Consider the following 19,026-nt stretch of genomic DNA (forward strand, 5'->3'; position numbering starts at 1 on the left):
GAAAGTGCTGAGGGGGGCGGGCTAAAAATAGCCTAGTGCCAAGGGGGTGTGTAGGAAAAATGCAGCCCCAGGGCTGGGGCCAATAACTGGATTTTCCCAGCCCTGGTCCTGTTGTGGGAACGGGACAGAACTTCGGGAAAGTTAGATCGGTCTAAAAATGGCCAGCCCAATCTAAAGGTGCAAACAGGAGTGACAGTTTTCACCTGCTCTGGCCAGAGAAAGCAGTTTATAGCTGTGACTAATCACAAGCTGCAAACAGCTTCAAAAATGGCTGATTGGGTGAAAATCTGACCCCTTATTGCATGGGGTATCTGATGAAGACATTTCAAAATATAACATCTTCTGTAACTTGTGTCTATGCTGCCTGCCAGCCTGTTGTTTTCAGAGTGGGAAGGGGGAAAGGGATTTGAGAGACTTTGGTTTGGGGGCAGGAGCTTATTCTTGGGCCTCCCCAGCCAGTGTTGAAGGGTGGGGTGGGGGAGGCTCCAATATACCACCCCCCGCCCCTTCAGCATTGGCTGGGGAGCCCCAAGAACAAGCTCCCTGTCCTGTCTTTTCACCCACCCATTCTGAAAACAGCATGCACTGACAGAGCTGTGGCCATTGCTATGGGAACCTGGCTACAGGCTCCCAGCCCACAGCTAGATTCCCCTCCTCCCTGGCACCAACAGTGAACTTCTGTTTGGTCTGGGATAACATAACTCAGAAATCATTCTGAGTTACAGCTGGGAGCTGCACTTCTGTCTGCACACTAAGTTAGACTACCTTGGAAACAGTGTTAACTTGGATCGGGTCAGCCATTTTTAAATCAGTCTAACCCTCCTGGAACTTCTGTACAGTTCATACTTAGATGGACCTAACTAGGGCTCTAATAGTAAGATCCACACCTGAGTGAACTAAGATCACTTTTAATGTCATCTAACCTCCCCAAATGTCTGTATGTACCCCAAGACTTGGAACGTGAGGTTGCAATATGAAAATAGTCCTAGTCATTTCTTGCTGAATGGCCAAAACTAGCAAAAGTAAAGGAGTTTTTTAGTTAACTCCTGTAACATATACTTCCTAAGTTCTCAGGTTCATCCTCCTTATGGCCTGATCAGAATTCTTTTAATTTTCTTTACATAGGAGTTCTGAAAATGGGGACCTTAGGAAGGTGCTGCAAAGGTGTTTTTATACTCTAGTGGCTCTACCCACTACAGCAAGGCTAAGGGCTATGCTATCCCTCCAGTAGGTGATGATTCCCAGCTACCTCTGGATAAGGAAAGCACAAACTGTCTTTCTTCTGTCCTTTGTCCTTGTGGTAAATTTTGTGCCATAATCTGGTTTTTGCAGGGAAAGGTAGCAAGGAAAGCTCTCATTTACTATGGATATTGTATATTTTAAAAAATTCCCTGTGCAGGTTCATCACTGAATTGCATGAAACATGGAGCAACATGATGGCTAATCTGAATAGCATTTATATAATCTTATTGCTCTCTATTCTTTACTTGGAAATATGTGAGAGAAAAGTGCTACGTAAAAACCTAAGTTTTAGACTGATTCTGCATTTACTTTCCTCATCAAATTCAAACTTCTTGTCCTTGAGCTAGGGCCCTAAGTAACTTTTCTTGCTTGACCTTTTTTTTTCATTTCTACTTGTGCATCTAGATACCCATGAATCTCATTCTGTAGTGTCTTTAGCATATTTTCCATTCTTCCTTCTGTCTACTTAATTCTGTTCCTTGCATTGAGGCTTTAGGACTACATCCAGTTGCATTCACAACGCTTGTGGGAAATATTTGAAGCCACCTCAGAAAACTTGGCCATCTCTGTTGATTATAAGTAGCATATGCAAACCAAGCCCAATTTCACATGTTATTGAGTTCAGAATGGCTTCATTCATATTTTACATATCTGAACTTCAGGATGTTACTTGAATTAGATTGCTGATGATGCTTTGTTGTGGTTGTTGTAGGATGTAATGTTTCTAGTTTTGGCATAGGAGTAACGAGCAAAGATCATCTGCTCTATCTTGGATAATCTGTGAATGAGAAACAACCAGTAAAACAAATCAAGGTAGCTTGGAAGACTCACACATATATGTATATGTATGTGAAAGCATTAAAAACCCTAATTTAATTAACATAAAACTATATTAAATACGTTTTCTCCTTTTTCTTTGAAACATCAGTATGGAACCATCCCACACTAGATATAATGTAGTAATCAAAAACAGTTAACTTAATGGCTTCATACACACATGAAAAATTAAATGTAGGCAGTGCAATAGTAATGCTGGTTATATATCTCTAAGTGAACTATAACATATTTAAAATATATCTAATCAGTCCCAGATAAAAACTGAAATAAGTCTGAGAATAGAGATAAGTAGGGCCAATACATTGTATTAATATTGTAATTATTCCAAAATCATGCCTTTATATAATTCTAGGGAATTTATAGTTTAACTTTAAAAGAAATTTAGGCTAAGATATGGAAATACACATTTCTGGCTCCTTAACTGCTTTATCCTGGGTGAACTCTAAATGAGAAACAACCTGTAATACTGATTCTGGTTAAGATATATTTTAGTGCTTGCAGTCCCAGAAAAGAGAGAAAATGATTTTTAAAGGCATATATTTTTCCCTTCCCAATGTCATTTACAGGGCAGAGTTAGGTTGTTTTGGCACACCAACTCTACATTTTCTTATAATGTTTGTATCCTAAGTTTAACTGAATTTCCTGTTTGTTTAAGGAGCCTGTGTACTTCCGTTATTTCATAACTTTTTAAATAAAATTTACAGGTTGTACACCCTTGACTGCATACTTGCTTGTGGATGGACACCAAGCTGCTCTGCTGGGCAAAACATTAGGGGCTATAGGTATTTAAACTTACTGGGCACATCTACACAAGACATTTTACTATGTAGCTGTCTAATTAGCCCTGCAGGAAACGTCTTGGCGTCTACATGTACAGCTATATTGGGCCATAGGAAACTTTAAACTCGGCAGCAAGTTGGTACTAGTAAATATAAGTACTATCTCTCTGAAGTTTTTGTGCATAGCAGCACTTGTATAGACGCTGACCCAGCTGGCTGGGGCACAAGGGTGCTTCAGTGCAGAGGGCTGCCTGCTGGCTAGCCCTGCATGGAAACACCCTCATGCCCCAACCAGCCCCTCCACTGCACATTGAGGGTCAGGCTGGGAAGCACCATTCACACTAATTCACATTCCCCTTGCATCCCAGAATGCTTTGCACCTCCCCTGAAAGCCCTTCCTTGCAGGGTGGGCTGGCTAGCCTTGGCCCAAGCTGTCTGCTCCAGCTAAGCAGAGGCATGCTTTAGTGCCCCCTGAGCCACTGCAGGCATATGGCTAGATTTCCAGAATCAAAAGTGATTGTCTTTTCACTTCCTTATCGGTTCAATCTACACAGCTTAGACTAGTTTGTCCTGATTGAATTGACTCGGCTTCAGGCTTTTTGACTGCCTGTATTTAGCCTTGGGGTGCAGACAAGTGACCATTTTCACCCAGTCTAGCCACAGAAAGCAGTTTATAGCTGTGACCGAACACAAGTGCACAGCTGCAAACAGCTCCAAAAATGGCCAATTGAGTGAAAATCTGACCCCCTCATTGCATTAATACCTTTTCCCTGACTGACCCCTTGGGCACTAGAAGTACTTGAATTTTTGTCTGGTTGCTAAATTACACAGACACACACACACCCCTAAGATGAGGGCAAACAGGGATTTCCCCCCCTAATAGTTGCTGTTAAAGTGGACCAGACATCTTGAATCTCAACCTAAAGCAGTAGAGGGAATTGGTGAACAACCAGTTAACAGTGAACTTACGCTATGAATAAAACACTAATGGGGACAGCCACAAACCAAATGTAAGACTATCTGTACAGATCAAGGAAATAGGAACCCAAAGCAAACTGCATTTTAAATGTTGGGTAATAAGTTTGACAGCCCCATATGAGGGAAGAATTATTCCTTCAGATCCATATAATAAATGTCAGCACCAATATTTTGTTTCTAGATTTTTCCCAGGGCTACTCTGATAGCAATGTGAATTCTATGCATATTGAAGGAAAAAAATATTGGACTTTCAGATCTGTTTAGTTCTGGCAGGAGAAAATTGCCAGTTTCAAAGTTCAAAGCTATGAATGCTGCCTTCATTCTAAAGGTATAGACAAATGTAATGATTGTATGGAATTCCAAGGATGGCTATAAAACCTGATACAGTACAGTTGTTAAGAACACATGAGCCTGTAGCAATGCTCCAATTTTAATTGTGCTTTATTCAGGTTACAGTTAGGGTGATTTAGTGATCTTGTATTGCCTGCAGACATGTTATAGTACAACACCTGTTGTATGCTCTGAAGCAGGGATTGGCAACCTACAGCCTGCAGGCCAGATATGGCCCATGGATATGTGGCTTCAGAGACATCTAGCTCTACGTACTCTTTCCATGTGGCCATGGAGACAAGTGACAATGGTGGCTGGGTCCTAGTACCCCTGCTATTTTCTTGATCATGCCCCACCTCCAACCTGCTTTCAACTCAGGGTGCTGGAAAACTTTGCCTAATCTGGAATATCAGCTCCTGCTTCCCTTTAAATGTGTGGACAATTGACTTTATACCAACCATAAGACAAAGGATTTGGATCAAATTTTTCAGAAACACTTTTATAGTCCTAAGTACTGAAATTCCTTTTCAAAATGTTTATTCATAAACCCGGAGTAAAATTTAAAAACAAATGCAACTGCAAAAAGGAATAAATCATGCTATACAGGAAAAGATGGATCAAAGATTTATTTGTTATGTTATGCAAGTAGTCTGGCTAAATGGTCAATGTTTTGAAGGCTGCAGTATGCTGAGAAAGGAGTACGCTCTTGGAGCTGGTAGAGTTGATGCACAGCATTTCAAATACTCTAAGATCCTAGTGTAATAAGATTAAACGGCCATTCTTTATGACAACAAATGAGCAATATCTGCTGAGGAAATGCTAACTGTAATGAGAATGTGGTGATTTTTGTTTTGAAAGTATACATTTAAAATTAAATATGGAGGTTTTGTAGGATGGGTCTCACTAGTCCCATTTGCAGAAAACTGGGAGAGATGTTTATAAGCTTTAGATAAGACTCAGGGCCAAAGTTTTTAGTTGTTAACCTTTTATTGCTATTTCCTGTGAACTTTTTGGGTATGTTCTTTTTGGAAAGAGCTTTTTAAAATTATTTAACTCGAGTCACCAGAAGCTATTTCAAGCCCCAAATGCAATTTGACCTTGTGTCATTTAACTTATGGTTGGAAATGTAAAAGGGAAGTCCACACCAGGACTCAATCCAAGTGGCAGAAATGCAGGATTCCACAGAAAGGAAGGTGATAATCTTTCATCTAATCAATACTCTTGGGGATTATGAAGGAACTTCTCACTTTTAACTGTGACAATGGGAATTGGGGATCCTGTAGAACCGTAACCCCTGGAGTTTCACCTTGGGAAAAGTGCATCTGGAATCCTGACACTTTGAAAAAGTGCCTATGGAAAGTAGAGATCACAGGTACAACTAACCTTAACTGTGGCACTAATTTAATATAGCTCAAATTGTGCCCTCAGTTAAAACTCGTGCAACCATATATTCCTTACAGGTTACATCACTTCCTCTGAAAACTATTTTTAACATTAAAGTGCTTGCATTTGCAGTGGAATCTTTTCTTTGACATTTAGGTCAAACCATTTCTGTTTCTCCTGCAGACCTGAGGAAGAGCACCCAATCCCCAAAATTTTGTCCGACAGCTCTCCCAACTACGCGGTTGGTACAATTTTAAAAATCACAAAAAAAGTCTTGCATCTCAATTTTTAACAATTGTATTCATCTTATTCTTACGGATATTTTCATGAAGCTCAGTTGATTTTTATTTTTCTTCATGTTATCCTACCACTACTAATTATAATCCTTTTGCCTCTTTAAATCTGTCCTCTTTCCTGGAGGTCAAAATAAAGAGAAATATACAGAAGCACAGCTTGCCCTCTTCTGATAAATGAAAATGTAAAATTCTCCTTGCTTTTCTCCAGGATTCAGTTGTAAGTGGCAGTCTTCCAATAGTCCTCCACTTGAGCTGGTTTGCCAGCTGCTTTACTGAGTTTAGGCACATGGAAATAGCTGGATGTATCTGTGGCAATTACTCAATACTCGCGGCACCAGAAGCCAACATGGCAATTGTTCTTTGAAGCTGCAAGATGACAGAGTAACAGCCAAGATGTAGAGTTGGGATTGGAGACCCCAATATCTACCAGGCAAATGCTGCCCTTCAACTTTCTTACCCAGTACTTAGCTGTTGCAGGCAGCTTTTATATCCAATTGATACCACTTCACCAACATTATTTTTAGGGACCTACCTAAGTCACAGTGAGACAGTGCATTTTTCACAGGCTGCTCTCCGTGCCAATTTCGTGGCAGAGGGGCCCTGGCAGCCATACCCCTCAATGCTGATTGGCAGAGGGCACCTTCACTCAGTCTATCTCACTACTGCCTTGCTTTTTTTGATTGATTTCACAGGAAATTGTGGCCTATTCCAGACTTCCCAGCAACTGTGGCAATTGCAGACAACACACTTTTTTCAAAAGTTCTGTTAAATCTGCCAAACAGCAATTTAGATAGATCCCTAAATATTTTCAACAAAAGAGACCATCCTTTTAGATAGTGGCTCCAAAACATTTTCTCTCTTGCTCATTCTAGTGTTTGAAGCATATTTCTAGGATTTAAGGACAAAAAATTACCCCACCTACATACATTGGTCCAATATAGAGAAAATTTGCTGTATTGGCTATTGGCCCGATGGAGCTAATAATTTGGCCAACTAATGCCTGTGCTGCACGCAGCTGCAATGCAACACAGCACAGATCCAGCAGCGTGGAGAGCTTCCTCCAGCTGGTAAGTCAGAAGGGATGAGGGAAGGGAAGGGGGGCAGATCGACACCCTCATGGTGAGGAGCAGGGGCCCAGGATGGAGGTGAGGCTCGTGGGGGCGGGGTGGCTCCTGTCCCTGCTTGCACCCTGGGAGGGCATGGGAGAGTATGCCCCTGGATGTGCACGGGGTTGGGGGGTGGCAAGCTGGAGCCAGCACTGCACAGCTCTTTTTGGTGGGGGCTAGGCTTGAAGTGGGCACCAGCAGTGTTGAGAGGGACTGCAGCCACCCCAGATTTCACCGCAGCTCCGCTCCCAGCCCCACACTGCCAGGCACAGCCCAGCTCCATATTCTGCCTTCACCCATGCACTGGGAAGAGCCAAGGCTGTGCCAGGCAGCTGGCAGCAGTGGCGGTGCTGGGAGTGGAGCTGTGGCAGAATTTGGGGGGGCTGCAGCCTCCCCTAGCACTGCCAGTGCCCACTCTGAGCCCACCCTGTGCAGAGCCAGCTCCAGCCAGCCCTGCACAGGTCCGGGGGGTGCACAGTCCCTATGCCTCATGGGGTACAAGCAGTACCTCCCCCTGCAAGCTGTTCCTCCATCCTGTCCCCATGCAGTGCTTGCCCCCTCCCTTCCTACCTCATTGAGGGAGGCATTGATCTGCACCCCACACCTCTTCTCTCCCCCTTCCCTTTCCATCACAACAGACTTACCGCCTGGAGGCAGCTGTATCAGATATCAGATCAGTATTGGCCAATTTGCCTCCTTAAATATCGGCTGTCAGTATCGGCCCCCAAAACTTCTATTAGTACACCCCTAATAGCAGTGATTTTTAATTACCTTGTGATGTGCAGAAGGTTCCTCCTAAGTTTCAGTAGTGTTGCTGTCCAGAGAATATGCAAGAAATGAGATTGTTAATAATGTATTTTATTGAACCAACTACATAGCTAGAGAGTCAAAATTTTGGGCACAAAGGCTAGGGAAAGAAGTTGCACAAGCTGGTATAAGTGATCAGAAACCAGTTCAGATCTTTAACACAGCAAAAGTTCAGTGCATATACACTGCTTTCAGAATGGCCAAAACTAGTCTAAGATAAACCTGGACAGATGTAGTATCAGACCTAACCAATTTAGGTTAAATCAGTTTATTGAACTTCTGTGCCAGCTCCCCTCCAGATTCAAGTTAACTTGCAGTCCTCGAGCATCCCAGAATGCTTTGCACCTCCCCCAAAACAGCCCTCCTCCCTCCCCTGCCTTGCAGGGTAGGTGGGCTACCTCTGGCCCAAACTGTCTGTTCCAGCCAAGCATGGAAGGATGCTGTAGTGCCCCCTGGCTTCTGGCTTGAGCCACTGCAGGCATGTGGCTGTATTTCCATAATCAAAAATGAATATCTGTTCATTTCCTTATTAGTTCGATCTACACAGCTTAGACTAACCTGTGAAGATTGAATCAATTCAGCTTTGGGCTTTTTGAGTGTCTGTACCTGGCCAAGATGATATTCTTCAGATCTTTAAAAACAGCATGTACAGCCTAAGTTAAATACCAGTTAGAACAATTATTTTTATTTAGCTGCATTATGTTAATAGAATGGGGAGATGGACCTGGTCCAAAATTCATAACTTTACTGGACATCTAAAACCTAGGACTTAATACAGGCAATGGTTTTATGGCTCATTATAACTGAACTGCTCCCTCTGTTAACTTCTTTCTGTTACCTCTGTTCCACAGGTAATAATGATCCTTTTCCTTTTTAAATGGCCTAATTCATCAATATAATTAGGTTTAGCTAAAGAAATTCTGCTTTTCCTCTCTATCTGTAACTACTTCTAAATACTTTCCTTTGCTTTACAGGTTTACTATCCACTTACTGTTTTAAGCAATCACATTCATTATCATAATGGAGTTAAGCTAAAGTAATGGTTCCTCCTACATTGTCAGGGTGATGTTTAAGCACAAAGCAAAAAAAGGTATATGTAGTAACATGGATATTCACATTCAAATGCAACCTAACAATTCAGCTATCAGCATTACTTAACTATTCTGAAATGTTCAAAGCCTCTTTTTAAAGAAATGTATTTTTTTTTTGTTTTTATTAGTTGTTCGTGGCACTTTGGAAGATCATGATTCTGGACATGAGGTCACATGCCCCCTTGGATATTTCCCATGTGGCAACATCACACGATGTTTGCCTCAGCTTCTTCACTGTAATGGTGTGGATGATTGTGGGAATCAGGCTGATGAAGATAACTGTGGTAGGTAGATAAGAGCCTTTTTAATCAATGTTTAGGATGTGCATCCCTGATAGTCATCCATATCTTGTTGAGGCTAAGTAAGTAGTCACAAATAATGGAGCTATAAAAAAATTAAATACACTGTGGATAATGATAGATATTTGCTTGGAACAAATAAAGCCAAATCATCACTCCTTTGCTAGGAAGTAGATACAAACTTTCTTTGTACAAGTTGACATTTTATGTAGTTTTTTTCTTATGGCTTGATTTTATTATATAAAAATTAAAGGTAATAAAGAAATACCTAGAATAGCTTGACAAGATTTATAATAAATATCTTAAATTCGGTTTAGCTTTACACTATGAGCTTTTCTGTAGAAAAATGTAGTAAAGACTATATATGTAAAGCTTAGTATGAACATATAATTATACATCATGTAACATACCTAGTCTTACAAAAAGATTGGACATGGTCACTGCCAGAGCTTATTTACATTTAAACATTGAAATATTAGTTCTGTCTGGGAACCAGAATCTTAGCTTCATGTAAATTTCCAAATTGTCATAAATAGGTTTCATCCTAAATTTTTGTCCTGAATATGAAAATGTTAATGAAACTAATATCCTCCAGTATTTAATATGGAAACACCAAGATATCATGTTTCCAATATGAACTATGCTGTCCAGGATCTCTGAGTGCCCACTCTGAACTGCAGCACACCTGGGAATCCTAAAGCAGTGGCAGCTACAAACTAAATTGTATGTGTCACCCTGTTCACCATTGTGCATGTCTACATGTGCAATTGAATATACTCCAGCTAAATTTGGGCTGGAGTAAACTAATCCAAACATCACCATCTATACATGTGTTTAAATGCAGTAATTTACTGTACTGCTGGATATCACTTGTATCTTACAGGACTATCCAGCAGTGCAGAAAAATACTCTACTGTGCCTTAATTGCTGCACATGTGTAGATTGTGATTCTTTACTGCACAGCAAATTAGTCTGCTGCACAATAAAGCATCTCATGTAGACATGCCCACTGAGTAGCAGCACTGAAACTAACCAGCTTCTTGTTGACTCAGTTAAGAGGGTCTGTTCAATTTTGCTACTACAGTGTCAGCATTTAGCTGCCTCAGCTTCCAAGATCCCCAGATTCCTTTGCAACCAGCCTGGAGAAATGGTAGGCAGACCTTGGATTTTCCTGATATTCTTCTTGGTGGGCTAAAGGAGCCAGGACACTGGAAATCTTGGAAATGCTAGCTCACAACCTCCTAGTGGAGCATAGCAGGTAAGCTGGAAAGCAGTCAGTCAGGATTCTACTGAAAGTTTATTGAAATGCTTAGATTTCAAGGAATCTGGAAATTCTGACCATGAGTAGTATGCTGGAAGTTTTGCAACCAGCTGCCATGCACTGCCTTTTGATAAATCATTGCATGGCCCTTGCAACAAAGCAACAGTAAATTCAAGTTATTTACATAGCCTTTTTTCCAAAGGAAACTATGCAATAACCAGACTTTGCTAATAAGCAGAACAAGACGAAATGAAAAAAGCCCACAGAAACTGGTAGCATAATTCCTGTAAACATTCCACACAATTTGAATGTATTTAAAACAATACAGACAACAATACAGTAGACTCATTAATAAAAGTATGAAACAATATAACAGGTAAGAGAATTAAAAAGAACATAGTTTCATGAATAGAATCTTTGGCTAGAACAACTCTTAACTTTTTCTGAACAAAATCTACTTGATAAAAATAGCAGAAATCTTCACAAAGTCTCTCTTCTATAATTTACTGAAGTGTGCTTAGAGCTTTATGTGCTTAACTTGCTAATATGGGCAGTTGAATATCATCTTAATCAGTATAGCAGCTTCCTTTTAATCACACATTCATTAATCGCATATTTTAGTTATTTTCATGTGTAAGATGGAAAAAGAGGACTGTTTTTTTCCCTGTGTAGACAAGCATGAAGTTATACAGTTTCTGGATAAAAAAGCTATTCCAAAGAGGAAGCTGTGACAGTAAGATGATTTGAGTCACACTCACTATAGAGCTGTTATATTTTAGAACTCCATTTCATGGACATTTCAATATTTTTAAATTTGTTTTCATTTGACTTGATACATTTGACTTGATACATTGATTCATTTGACTTGGAATTTCCCCAAACTGGAATCCTTGGAAATTATTTCATTTGTGTTTAAAATTTTGCTTCATTTTCTAGTTTTTAATTTTCATATTTTTATTATTTTATTTTCTTTCATGTTAGTAATGGTTTTTCATTTTATCCATAAACTATGCACTGCTCCTACAACTAATGTATTACAGTATGATGTATTAGTATTAATATCCCCTTAGTTTTATAATTACCTAGGGCAGCTATTAATTAGTGGTGATTGAGACATCTGATTTCTTCCCTAAATCAAGTTGCCTGTTTGTGTCAAAGTCAAATTGGCATAATAAAAATGAAAAAATAAATATCAAGTAAAAAACCAAAGTTCTACATTTAAATTAAGAATTTATGACATTTATCTAAGTGTAAAATACACTTTTTCACTTCACCCATCAAAATAGAAAATTTCCATTTCATCGAAATAGTTTTTCTTACAACAACATTTTAATTTAAAAAAGAAAAATTCTAACCAACTCTTTTGTTACTGTTTTTGGAAAGCACTGAAAAACACAACGTTAGTCCAGTTTTATATACCCAGGAATTGCAGGTGCTTCTGGTAATCTTTAAATACGCATTAACCAAAAAGAACCACTGAATCCCTTTAAGATTCACCCATCAATATTTACCAGTAGGGCTTACTTCTGTACTGAAAGATTTCGGCATGGGTTGGAGTCATTTGAGAGGGGACTTTTTGTCCCATTAACATCAGCCTGAAGAATATTAACATGAATAAATGTATTTGAATCATACAAATAAGAATTAAAAGGTCACATACTAAATAGCTATGGTAAGCTGTGCTTATGGCATACCCCCACGATATGCTCTAGCTATCATAAGAGCCCCCCAACTGTCTGCCTCTCTCACTCTCTCTCTTAGAGTCTGTGTATTCCTAATCTTCCCTTCTTCCCCATATCAGTGTCCACCATTTTCCCTTCCCCAACCCAAGTGAATAAGTGTATGTACACCCTGTACACTATTCTACACTATTATTTGTCTAAGAAAAAGGTCATTTAAGGTGTGTGTGTGTATATAGGCACAGTAACACACTGTTTAGCGTAAGGACTTAGAGAATTCAGCCAAAAAAACCCCAACTCTCTTTTTTTTTTCATTGTAAAGATATTCTTGGCCTCATCTCTTATCAAGGATTTATAACATGTATGGGAGTGGTGTATTCTCTGCTTTCTCTCGATATTGCCAGTCAAGATTGTCTTCTAGAAGATGTTCTTTAGTCCAGGGGGGTATAGTCACTTACAAAGTTCTTCAAAGAGGCAACAGGAAACATATTACTCCAATTGTGTAAATCTGTTCCTTATACGATCTAAAAACAACACATTCTATAGGATCATGAGTGACTGAATGATTTCAGACTCTATTACCCAGTATTTGAGTGGTATTTACATGATTACTGGATAAATTGATTTATGTAATGACAGATGCAGGAACAAATCATCTGCTGATATTCAAGGCTGAGAGAGGATTTTTGGCATCCACAGCACAGGAGCCAAAGACAGTAGTGGTCCCAAGACTAAGTTAGCTCATGAGTTCCACAGAGCAGTTTAAATTATCTTGACACGACTCTGAAAGGAGATGAGAATGTAGGCCTATGGCATCTCACATGGATGGCTGGCTCTGAGAGAAATACATATTATAACCTCTTTAAAGATGCACTGCTTCTGAAAGCTGCTGCTGGAGGCTGCTCACAAGGCTGTGGAGCAGCTATATACCACTATCTGATCTTTCACCTACATTGTCTGACAGTGAAATGATCCTTAATTCTGTCTGAGTTGGGGAACAGGGAGTGTCTATACACATGAATCGAGGCTGCTCTGACATCAGCTAATTACCATGCTCCAAATTAATCAAGTCTGCTGGAGCATGCTAGTTACCAGCAGACTCCAACATCATGTGTATCGGTGTCCCGGTGCTGAAAAATGGTGGCGGGGCACTATAACTAGAGATCATTTGATGAGCTTTAATTAAAACACTCCTGCTGCCATTTTTCAGCACAGGGATGCTGATACATATGATGTTCAGGACATTTTAATTAGAGTGGCTCTTGGAGTTGTCCCAAATCACATGTATAAATGCCCAGGGTGTCTACCTCATTGAATATTGCCAGTCCTTTATAGGCAGCCTTGTCATATTTTAATAGTGCAGACAGTTCTCTAGTTCATCAGTTCATTTCTCTCTCTGCGCACACTTGCACTGAAGGCAGAAGCTTTGAGGGGCCCAATCCTTTTTGGTGGAGACTGCCTGCCTTGCCCACAGCCGGGGGGTGAACTGTCAGTGGGCTGAGCAGCCCCTGAACTGTGAGGAGCCCCAGTTCTTCCCTCTGCAGTGGTAGCACTCCCCAGGGCTGCCTGAGCAGGCTGCTAGCAGGCCAGGTGCTGCCCCAGCTTGGAGGCAGTACCTGAATCAATCCAACTGTTCCCTGAGCCTGCCCACTGGAAGCTTGCCAGATGCTGCTCCCTGAGCCTGCTCAGGGAACAGTTGGATCAGGCTGGGTGCTGCCTCTGAGCTGGGGCAGCACTTGGCCCACTAGCAGCCAACACAGGTGGCCCCAGGGGATGAGCTGCTGCAAAGGGAAGGACCAGGGTGCTCCATAGCTGCTTGGCCTGCTTATAGCTTGTCCCTCAGCCACAGGTAGACTCCAGCTCTCCCCCCCCACCCAAAAAAAAAAAGGATCAGAAAAGGATCAGGCCCATCTCTGTAATGTGATAGAAAAAATTAAATGGTGGGTTTCAATCATGGGCAACTGGTGCCTCCTGAGTCAAGGGGGGCATTTGTCCCCCAGCAGACATCAGCAACCAGGAAGGGGAGTCCCCTGCAGCCGATCTCATTGACCAGGGGGTTCCTTCTGCAGCCGATCCTGCTGACCCGCAAGTGACAGCAGCGTTCCGCTGGCAGTTCCAGGTGAGCGCAATCAGCCAGAGGGGGACTAGCACCCCCACTCTCCGGCTGGCACTCTCAGGGGGGCACCAGCACTCGGTGTCCCCCTTGCCCAGGAGTGCTGGCTGTCAGGGGGTGCACAGCGCTCTCAGGGGGTGCATGTGCAGCCCCGTGCACCTGCTACGCATCACCACTGGTTTCAATTAAAAACCCACCATTTCAATTTAGGGGGCATAAAATAAAATCTTGGGGATTAAACCCCCAGCATGTATACAAGTCCCCATACATTTTAACCAATTGGAAAATGAGTCAGAGAAGTGAAATGACTTGTCAGGGAACACCATAAGTCAATGGCATTACCAGTAATAAAACCCTGGCTCCTCGACTGTCAGTAAAATATCTTGTCCACTGGACCTTTGAATTAGTATAGTCAATTCTTTTCTTAGAATTTCTACCACTTTAGTTCAAGCTTTATTTTTGCAAGGCAAGTGGAGTGTGGACACCATAATAGACTCAAGTGGAGCTACTCTAGCTTAAAAAGAGCAAGAGCCATTTTGTTTCCCCCTAACGTTTCAGAGAGCAGTAAAATAATCTGTGTAATGCCCTAAGCAGAAAAGGAGTAAAACAAGATGGTGATTATGCTGAGGTTTGCAAAAGAGTAGACTGGCAGCTTATCAGACCACAAAGGATAGAGGCAAGAGGGAAAATTTTCATTCCAGGCCAACAGTGGGTAGCCTCATATTTTTTTTCAAGAATATTTTTAAGGTTACTTTTCGTATCTGAAAAAACATTGCACCACATTGGAGAAACCTGGGTAAAATGTCCCCAAAGGTATGTAAACCAGAAGATTAGAAAAGGAGAGGAAAAAAACTCTTAATTTATTATTAGATTAACATTTTGTAATTTTGAAGACAGCCGTACGGTTTGACTCACGGGTTTTTTTAAAGATTGACAATATACGGTTCTAAATTACCCTTTGTACCACAGTGACAACTATGAGGTCATAGATGGCCATGGATGGTCATGGATTTGTTACAGTGTGAACTTGAACCATGGACATAATGAGGAGGAATCCTTATTGGCTGGTGTGAAGATTCATTTTAATTCTGGTGGAACATTCCATTATAACAGGGTAGATAGCAACTTTAAAAATATATAAACAAACAGATTCCAGATAATAACTCTGAAAAAATGCAATATGCTGTAAATATATAGTGCTCACTGCATACTAGTACTTGCAAGTGATTTATTTTTAGTGTGCCTTTTTTATAATTCTTGGCCTTAAGGGTAAGATAAACATTAAGCTTCAGAAAGTGGAAATAATTGCTTGACACTTGAGTAGTTATGGGGCCAAATTCATCCCAAGTGTAAAATTCCTGTGCAAAGAATGTAGTCAAACCACAGATCAAATTTAGCTGAATGCTTCTCATACTGCAAGAGCCTAATGTTACTCTTAAAATGTGTAGTTTCAGATTTTGAAACGTTAAAGCACAGCAGTACAAAGAACACCAAATTTTATAAGTTCAGAACTATCTTGCCCACTGCCAGCAATTTTTCTGAAACTTTCAGTTCCTAATAAAGAGGCCACAGGTGGTGTTGAACAGTTTGACCTATATTCTGTATTTTATTTGGAGCTGCTCATGAAACTGCTAACAAACCCAGAAGTGTGTGAAAGTGGTAATAATTCCAGCACCCTGCTGTGCACAAGCTTAATTAAAACTCAAGTTGGCAAGGCATGACCTAAGCTGTTCTGCCTGGTTGAAACTACATTTCAGATATAATGGCTTCAGCTTTTCTAGCAATGAGACCATTTTCATTAGGAAAAAAAAGCTTCTCTTTTTGGGTTCTACCTGTAAGGCTCAGTCCTGGTAATATTGGAATTGTCTATGGCCCCATCTACACATTATACTTACAGTGTGATTAACCCCCTTAATATTTCAATTTATTATCAAATCTCACAGTAGTATTATCAGGGTTCACAGAAACCTTCCCCAGAGCACTTGTCACTCAAAGCATGTTTCTGAGAATGAAGAGACTTCGCTCAACAAAATTCATGTCATGCAGCCACCTTCCTGAGAGTGCCATCATTATACACCAGCATCCCCCACCTGAAGGCCGTACAGCCTACCTGAAATACCTACAAGACCATGTTCTACACTTGATTTCCATCCTAAGTGTACTTCTAAACTCATAAACTTAATCCACACCCATGCAATTTTATCTTCAACAGTCAGCATTTTCTCCAAACCATGGGTACAGTTGTAGGTGCAAAGATGTACTCCACCCTGACAGTGTACCAACCTCTTCATAAACTATCTTGAAGAAAAAATTTTGGAAAAATGTACCACCAAACTAGTGCTGTATCTATAATACAGTTCCATATATAGATAACATGATCCTTTAGACTGGACACCTGGATTCTTTTGTTGTTTTCTACTGAAATTTCAGCTAATACTATTCTTTCTTCAGATTCCTACTAGGACCAATATCAAGAATGGCACTTTATAACCAACCACATACAAAAACCCCAAAGGTCACCACACTTACCTCAACAACAACAAACCCCCCCAGTAACAATCCCAACCAGGAAAGCTGTAATCCCAAACCAGGTCCTCAGATGCAACTATATCTGCTCAGAGAATACTTGAAAACCCACTTCTAATATAAAATAATCCATTTTTTTTTATCAATTGCATACTCCTGATTGTCATAAACCATCCCACTGGACCTGTAAAAAAAAAAAAAAATAACTAAATGATTATAATCTAGACTCGCCATGAATCACATAATGAAAAAAGTGCTTCTAACTTTACCACCTTCTGGCTTTTAAATAATCCTTTAAACTTGCAACCTTCAACAGTAAAAGGAAACTCCACTGACCAACACACAAAAAATAGAACCAGACTATGCCAAAATAATACATGCAAAACCTGCCAGTGCATCTGCATTGCCACCATGATCACAACACGCTATCAGACTCCATGGATACTATCACAAAGTGTATTAAACCTTATCCAATGAACCAAAATGTTCCTGATTAAAGCAAACAACTGCTATGCTCCAGAATGAGTCTAGAAAAAAACTGATAAAAGACAGAAGTACCCACACGAGTTGGAGAACACCTTTCACAACACAGCTACCCAGTTTATGATCTTGCATCTCTTGTCCTGAAAGAAATGTAGCAATGTACCTAGAAACAAAAATACATAACTTTAACAGATGCCAACGCTCATGGATTTAGGTTATATTTTACAGAAACATGGGTTTTATGGCTATTTCTAACCTTTTCAACTGCTAATTACTTTTACTTCACAGGTAATAATTGCCAGCTTCCCCTTCAGCAGTCATACTCATTAACATAATTAGATAAAGTGAAAGTAGTTGTTCTAACTTGTACTTATCTTGGACTGGAAAAAACCAGTCACATCTTTCTCAAAAACGCATTTGAAGCCTGAAAGCTCATCTTCTCTCTGTTCTGGCTGCACCAATTGGTCCAAAGAAAGCTATTACCTCTCCTCACAAATGGTGCTTCCAGTAAATCTCCCCGCGGGATTTCTCTCAAATATTCTCCTGTAGAATAATCCTAGTTCCTCCAACTCTCATATATCATGTTTTCTAGACCTCTAATTATTTGGGTTGCTCGTCTCTGGACTCTTTCCAGTTTGTCCACCTCTTTTTTTAAAAGCTGGAAAGTGCTCCAGGTGAGGACTTCTCAGGGTGGAACAGAGCAATAGTTTCCTGAGACTTGTTTCTTCTGTTAATACATCAGGATATTATTAGCTTTTTTCCCAATAATACTACAGTATTGACCAATATTCAGCTTACTGTCCACTGTAGCTCCCAGGTCCTTTTCTGCAGTATTGAAGCTAACCAGTCATTTCCCATTTTCTATTTGCATGTTTGATTGTTTCATATTTTGTCTTTGCACTTGTCTCTGCACCTTTTTTTTAGCAAAACATATTGGCTCAATATTCTAAAGAACGGGTGTGGTGTTTACTCCAGGGTCTGGATGGGATCTGGACCTTAGGGCTCCTCCTGGGCCAGATCCATGGGGTCAGCAGTGGTGGAGGTGGGTCCAGCAGGTTAAGGGTGAGCAAAGGCTGTATCTGTATAGCCTTTGCACGCCTGGCGGCTGCTAATGACCAGATCCATTGGGACCCAGGGACCATGAATTCTTCAGAAGGCAATACCTCCCAGCCCTTCCCCACAACTTCTAGAGCTCACTGGTAGCCTGGCAGTCTAGATAGAAAAATATATTTGGCATCCCTGCTCTAAATTATGTGTTATATTACTCAACTTGGTGTAATCTATACATTTACTGAGTGTGCATTAAAGTCCATCATCCAACTTATTAACAAGGATTTTGAACATCCCAGAACCCAAGACAAACCTTAGGGAACCCCTACTTGATATTCCTCTCAGTTTGATATTCAGTTACTGTTGCCTACCCTTTGGACACAACTATCTGACCAACAGTATGCACCCACCTGATAGATTGTATTATATAGTTTCATAGTTGGTAGGGTCGGAAGGGACCTGACCAGATCATCAAGTCCGACCCAATGCCGTGGAAGGAAAGAGTACTGGGGTCAAATGACCCCAGCAAGGTGATTGTCTAGCCTTGTCTTAAAGACTCCCAGGGTAGGAGCCAGCACCACTTCTCTTGGAAGTTGCTTCCAGATCCTAGCCGCCCTGACAGTGGAGTAGCGCCTCCCGATGTCTGTAATATCTGTAATATTATAATATTATTATAATATCTGTAATATGACCAGTGCTCTAGGGGTGGCCATGATGCCCCTGGTGGTCACATAACTCCTGTGGCTCTAGGGTCCCCTCTCTCTAC

General features: G+C 40.7%; 1 protein-coding gene across 5 annotated transcripts in view; it reads left to right on the plus strand.

The window, feature by feature from the left end:
• Nucleotides 1-19,026, plus strand: part of RXFP1 (relaxin/insulin like family peptide receptor 1) — a 105,810-nt gene that overhangs the window by 17,005 nt on the left and 69,779 nt on the right. For all 5 annotated transcript variants that reach the window (XR_002101011.1, XM_019534533.1, XM_019534535.1 and 2 more), the window contains exon 2: nucleotides 8,978-9,133. Coding sequence is in view for 4 of the 5 variants with exons in the window: in XM_019534533.1 (XP_019390078.1) it covers nucleotides 8,978-9,133 (156 nt within the window). In the remaining variant the exon portion in view is untranslated. The remainder of the gene's footprint in view (nucleotides 1-8,977; nucleotides 9,134-19,026) is intronic.

This window comes from Crocodylus porosus, unplaced genomic scaffold, assembly GCF_001723895.1.
Source record: "Crocodylus porosus isolate Cpor-Errol unplaced genomic scaffold, CroPor_comp1, whole genome shotgun sequence".
Taxonomy (NCBI): domain Eukaryota; kingdom Metazoa; phylum Chordata; order Crocodylia; family Crocodylidae; genus Crocodylus; species Crocodylus porosus.